Raw genomic sequence first — 5551 nt, forward strand, 5'->3', positions numbered from 1 at the left:
AATAGAGACTTTCAATTCATTATTGATAGCATGAATACTAGGCTGGCTGGCTGGAAACAAAGATGTTAAACACGGTTGACCGTACAACCTTAGCAAAAGCAAGCCTAGGAAGCATCCCCAGTCATGTGATAAATTACATAAAGTTGCCCTCCCACATCACCAACCAGATAGACAAAATCCAATGGAACTTTATATGGGGCACAACAACTAAGAAAAGGAAACTACACATGATCAAATTATAACGACCTAATCGATCATTTTGAGTATTTGTACTTTGCTCGGTTGTTTGAGGGCATGAGTAGCTCCGTATGACATACTATGAGTTATGTGAATCATCGATTCTAGTTTTTAGGTTATTCGGAATTGATTTGGAAGAATGATTCTCAGCTTGAAGCTTTAAATTTGAAAAGTTTGACCAAGTTTGACTTTTTAGTAATTTACCCCGGATTGAATTTTTGATGGTTGTGTTAGCTCCGTTGGGTGATTTTGGACTTCGAAGTGCATCGGATCGTGATTTGGAGGTCCGTAGTGGAATTTGGCTTGAAATGGCGAAAGTTAAAATTTTGGAAAGTTTGACCAGAAGTGGACTTTTTGATATCAGGTTCGGATTCTGATTTCGGAAGTTGGAGCAGGTACGTAATGTCAAATGTGACTTGTGTGCAAAATTTGAGGTCAATCGGACGTGATTTGATAGGTTTCGACATAGGCTGTGGAAGTTTGAAGTTTCAAGTTCATTGATTTCGAATTGTGGTGTAATTCGTTGTGTCGATGTTGTTATGTGTGTTTTGAGGCCTCGAGTAGGTCCGTGTGATGTTATCAGACTTGTTGGTATATTTGGATGTGGTCCTGAGGGGCTCGGGCGAGTTTCGGACGAGGTTCGGATAATTATTCTTCATGTTTTCATTGTTGAGGAGCTGCTAGTTCTGGTGTTTACGCACCTGCGACTAATATTCCGCAGGTGTGATGGGCACAGATGTGAGTTTTCGCTGAGGGGTAGAGGTCCACAAAAGTGGAGGTGCTTGCGCAGAAGCGCGACCGTAGGTGCGGTCCTGGCCAATGCAGAAGCGATTTTCTCGCAAATGCGAGTTCTTTATCCGCAGAACCGTAGGTTGCAGATGTGACATTTTACCGCAAATGCGGAAATTGCTGGGTAGAAGTTATAAAATCGAGATTTTGGTTATTTCTTCATATTTTGAGATGTGGGACTCGGATTGAGGTGATTTTTGGAGCAAATTTCATCACAAGGATTGAGGTAAGTGTTCTACAGTTCTACACTCAGTTTTGATTATCTTTCCTGAATCTATCTTCATTTTTGGCAATTGGTTGATGAATTTAAAGAGAAAATTGCGGATTTTGGCCTATAGTTTTATAATATGAATTTTTGAGTTTTGAACACCAATTTGGAGTTGGATCTGAGTGAAACTAGTATGGTTGGACTCGTAATTGAATTGATTATCGAATTTTGTGAGTTTTGTCGAGTTTCAAGGCGTGGGTCCGGGTGTGATTTTTTGCCGGATTTGGGATTTGATGTAGAATTCGATCTTTATCATTTGAAATTATTTTCTTGGGCTTTATCTGATGCATTTGAGTTGCTTTTGGCTAGTTTTGAGTCGTTCGAAGGTCGCTACGTGCGTGATGACATTCTTGGAGCATTGGTTGACTTTCCCGACATTGGAATTGGCTTATTTAAGATAAGTAACTCTTCTAAACTTAGTGCTAAGAGTATAAAATCCCGAATTACGTGCTATGTAATAGATGTTGAGGTGACGCACATACTAGGTGATGGGCGTGCGGGCGTGCACTCTGTGAGTTGTGAACTTGTGATGCTGTTGTTTTCAGGGCACTGTTTAGTGGCCCACTTTGTTGATAATTGTGTTTTTCACCATGTGATAAAGTTATTGAGCTGTACATCATGCTAGATATCATGTTTAGGCTTTATGTTGATATTATGGGGACCCCTAACGGTCGTTTCTTGCTGTCCTCTCATTGATTTCATTGATATTCCGTACTCAATCATATTCATGCATTCATATCATATCTCAGTCTCAGTTGTTACTTATTGATACATTATATCATTATTCCGGGTCAGTTTTTATGACATTATGTGCCTGTGGGTGAGACTGAAGATTGATGACTGAGTGAGGCCGAGAGCCTGATTATGAGTGACAGTTATGGGATCGGGTTGCACGCCGCAGCATGTTATATTGATTTATGCCATGATTGGCTTGTTATAGAGCCTGGATTGTAGGAGCCCCTCCGGAGTCTGCACACCCACAGTGGGCGCGGATGATATTATTGATGGATGGATTTCCCTGGACATGGATTTGTCTGAAGTATTTGATATCTAGAGATGGATTTCTCCACATAGTTGGATTGCACTTTTTTCTCGGTACTGGGTGACTTCTAGTCAGTGATGTATATGTTCCGGAATGGATTTCCCTGGGCCGCATGGGCCATATACAGTATCGAGTGGTTGAGCATTTATATGTTATTGAGGGATGGATTTCCCTGGACAAGGATTAGTCCGAAGTACTTGATACCTAGAGATGGATTTCTCCACAGGGTTGGATTGTCCTTTTTCCTCGGTACTGAGTGACTTATAATTAGTGTTGTATATGTTCCGGGATAGATTTCTCTGGGCCGTATGGTCCATATACAGTACCAAGTTGTTGAGTATGATGAGTGGAGAATGTGATACAGTGAGGTTGAGTACTCTGATAGTGTGAGTACATGATTCATCTATGAGATACATGGCATTGGCATGCATATATGGCATGCATGCATAGAGACGCATTTACCTCATGTTGTACGGTATCACATCATTCATGACTTTTTTTTACACACTTTGATATATGGGTATAGAGTAGTATTTCACACTTGTTATCTAGAAAGAATTTTTCAGGAAAATTACAGTTTTCAAACTATCTCATAATTTTTTCGAAGATTTCGATAAAGAATTTGGGTTTTCACTGATATTCTTGAAAAGCGGAACTATTTTCGGAAAATTGTGCAAAAGCGGAACATTTTTATCTCTGAGATTATTTTCTTGTTTATATGATCTACGTTGTATGAACTGCTATTGGTTAGTGGTGTTGGACCCGACCTATGTTTTAGCTCGTCACTACTTTCAACCTGAGATTAGGTTTGTTACTTTTTGAGTACATGTGGTCGCTTGTACTCATACTACACTTCCTGCACATTACGTGCAGATTTCGGATGTCGATGCCGCCGTGTTCGATGAGAGCTGACTTGGAAGATGTTACTACGTTCCTGCTGTAGCTGCCTCTTGTTCACGGTAGCCTTAGATTATAAAATTCTGTTTATGTACTTTTCAAACAGAAGATGTATTTTCTTCATATCAACTTTGTAAACTCTATTCTTAGAATCTGACTTGACCCTAAAGATAAGCTTCATCATCCACAATTGGGAATGGAACCTTGATACTTTTCACTACCCCATCCCCATGGGTATTAGAAGTGTTATACACTCCACTTTCATCCTTGTTTCTAGCAGCTCTGAGGATAATCATCTGGAACCTCAATGGAAATGGGCTTTTTAGCTCCAAATTAGCCTACAGCCTCATTAGTTCTGAGCTAAACCCCAGTATTAGCCAAGATGACTCCTTTGACTAGAAGCTAAAAGTCCCAAATAAGAAAAAAAAATCACTTGGATGATACAATACAACAGACTTCCCACTGTTAAGCACCTAAACAACACATGCTTAAATGTAAGCCAATATGTTATTTCTGCTCCTCTGGAGTGGAAGACATAAACCACATCTTCTTTGAATGCATCAATGCAAAAACATTCTGGTTGTCCCTGATACATGAGTGTACAAACCAAGTTTGTCATCCACACCTTATGTTTTCAATGGTTCACTGGGAGCAAACATGGCACAAGGTCAAGAACATGCGCTTCAATGCTGCTATCGACTGGAAATCCCTTCTACCTTTCTGCTTTTGGAGCCTATGGCTTACAAGGAACAATAATGTTTTTGACAAGAAGAAGAACTTCACCCGTATTAAACAAACCATTGCTAGAGCTACTGAATATTATCATGTAGTTGTCCATCACAGGAGCAAAGGGGAAAGCAATGCAATACATATTGAATGGGAGCTTGGCTCCTATAAGCTAAACACAGATGGGGCTGCTTGCCACAAAACAAGAGTAGGAGGGGCTGGAGGTGTCTTCAGGAACAACATGGGTGACTTGGTGTTATACATACGGGGCTTACCACATACTATTAGTATAGAGGCTGAATTCTATGCACTTTGGCAGGGCCTCAAAATAGCCATTGACCATAACTTCACACCTCTACAAATTTGCATTGATTCTAAACAAGTTGTAAGGATGTTAAATGAGAGAAACCTCCACTATAACTCTATTAATTTTGAATACAGGTCATTGATAGAGCAACTGGGGAATCCAGCATTAGGACATAATTTCAGAGAGCTGAATCAAGTGGCGGACCTCCTCGCAAAGGAAGGAGCAGCAAGGAAATTGTCTGGTAGAACACAAGTTTTGACAGTTCCTCCAGATATTTGTAAACAAGGCCATGTGGGCAGACATCCTAGGAACTGTTTTTGTACGTAACATCAGGAAAAATACCATTGTAATGCAAAACAATGACAATGCAACTCAGAGAGAAGTAGCTCTCAAACAATAGTGTAACTATTTTTTATTATATTTATATAATTATTCAATTTACCGAAAAAGAAAAGGTAGGGGTAGAGCTATGCATGTAATGAGTGAAAGGGCTTCAATTAAATTCTTGTCATCGAAAAAATATGTTGAACAAATAGGATAAAAATAATATTTTGTATTTATATAAATTGTTAAATCTGCTTTAACACAATGAAAGCTTTACTATAGCGTCAAGGTGGTTTCAAAATTGTTTTAGCACAAATATGTGTGTGTATAATATATATATATATATATTCCCAGCTTAAGAATATGAATAAAGAAAAGAGAGGCCTCATCATAATTTGTGAGTTGCGACTTGCAATAATCGGAATATTGAACAAAGTCGAGTCGCCAATTATTGATTATTTCCTTTTCACTCGGATCTGGACCTGGATATGTCGGTCTTTTTATCTTTATTTTTTGATCAATGGAATGATATGTTTACAAGGCTGTATTGACTACCACAAAATTTTATTTTATTTCTTTGTTAAAAAATAAGTCGATGTTATCCGAAGGCTATCATTTTGGACGGTTACGTTAGCAATCCCCACTACTATCCTAATCTCAGTTTAGTTTGTGGCTGGAAAATTCCAGTTTCTTGTAATACCACAAGAATTAGAGAAGATATACTTTGCATATAAAAATAGAAGTTGATTAAAGATGTCTATCCAAAGTCGTTGGAATAAATAAAAAACATGTTTATCCAAATAATAATGGTGGTTTAATTTCGAAGGCACTTTATCTTGCCACATAAAGTCAATGACATTGTCTATGGCATCTTAGAGCTTGCTGAAACACGCCAATAATTAGAATACCCTCCATTTAGTTTTAAAACTAGATCTCTTCCTTGTTCAAAGCAATTAAATAT

At 38.5% G+C, this 5551-nt stretch overlaps 1 protein-coding gene across 1 annotated transcript; it reads left to right on the top strand.

The window, feature by feature from the left end:
- The first annotated feature begins 3870 nt into the window (after positions 1 to 3870).
- LOC107761065 (uncharacterized) lies at positions 3871 to 4593 on the top strand. The gene has a single exon (XM_016579238.2). The coding sequence runs from the start codon at positions 3871 to 3873 to the stop codon at positions 4591 to 4593; it is 723 nt and encodes a 240-aa protein (XP_016434724.2).
- Positions 4594 to 5551: the final 958 nt, after the last annotated feature.

This window comes from Nicotiana tabacum, chromosome 3 (genome assembly GCF_000715075.1).
Source record: "Nicotiana tabacum cultivar K326 chromosome 3, ASM71507v2, whole genome shotgun sequence".
NCBI lineage: Eukaryota > Viridiplantae > Streptophyta > Magnoliopsida > Solanales > Solanaceae > Nicotiana > Nicotiana tabacum.

What these genes read in the sequence shown, in the direction of transcription:
- LOC107761065 (XM_016579238.2), top strand. Translation starts at nt 3,871, where the DNA reads ATGGTTCACTGGGAGCAAACATGGCACAAGGTCAAGAACATGCGCTTC.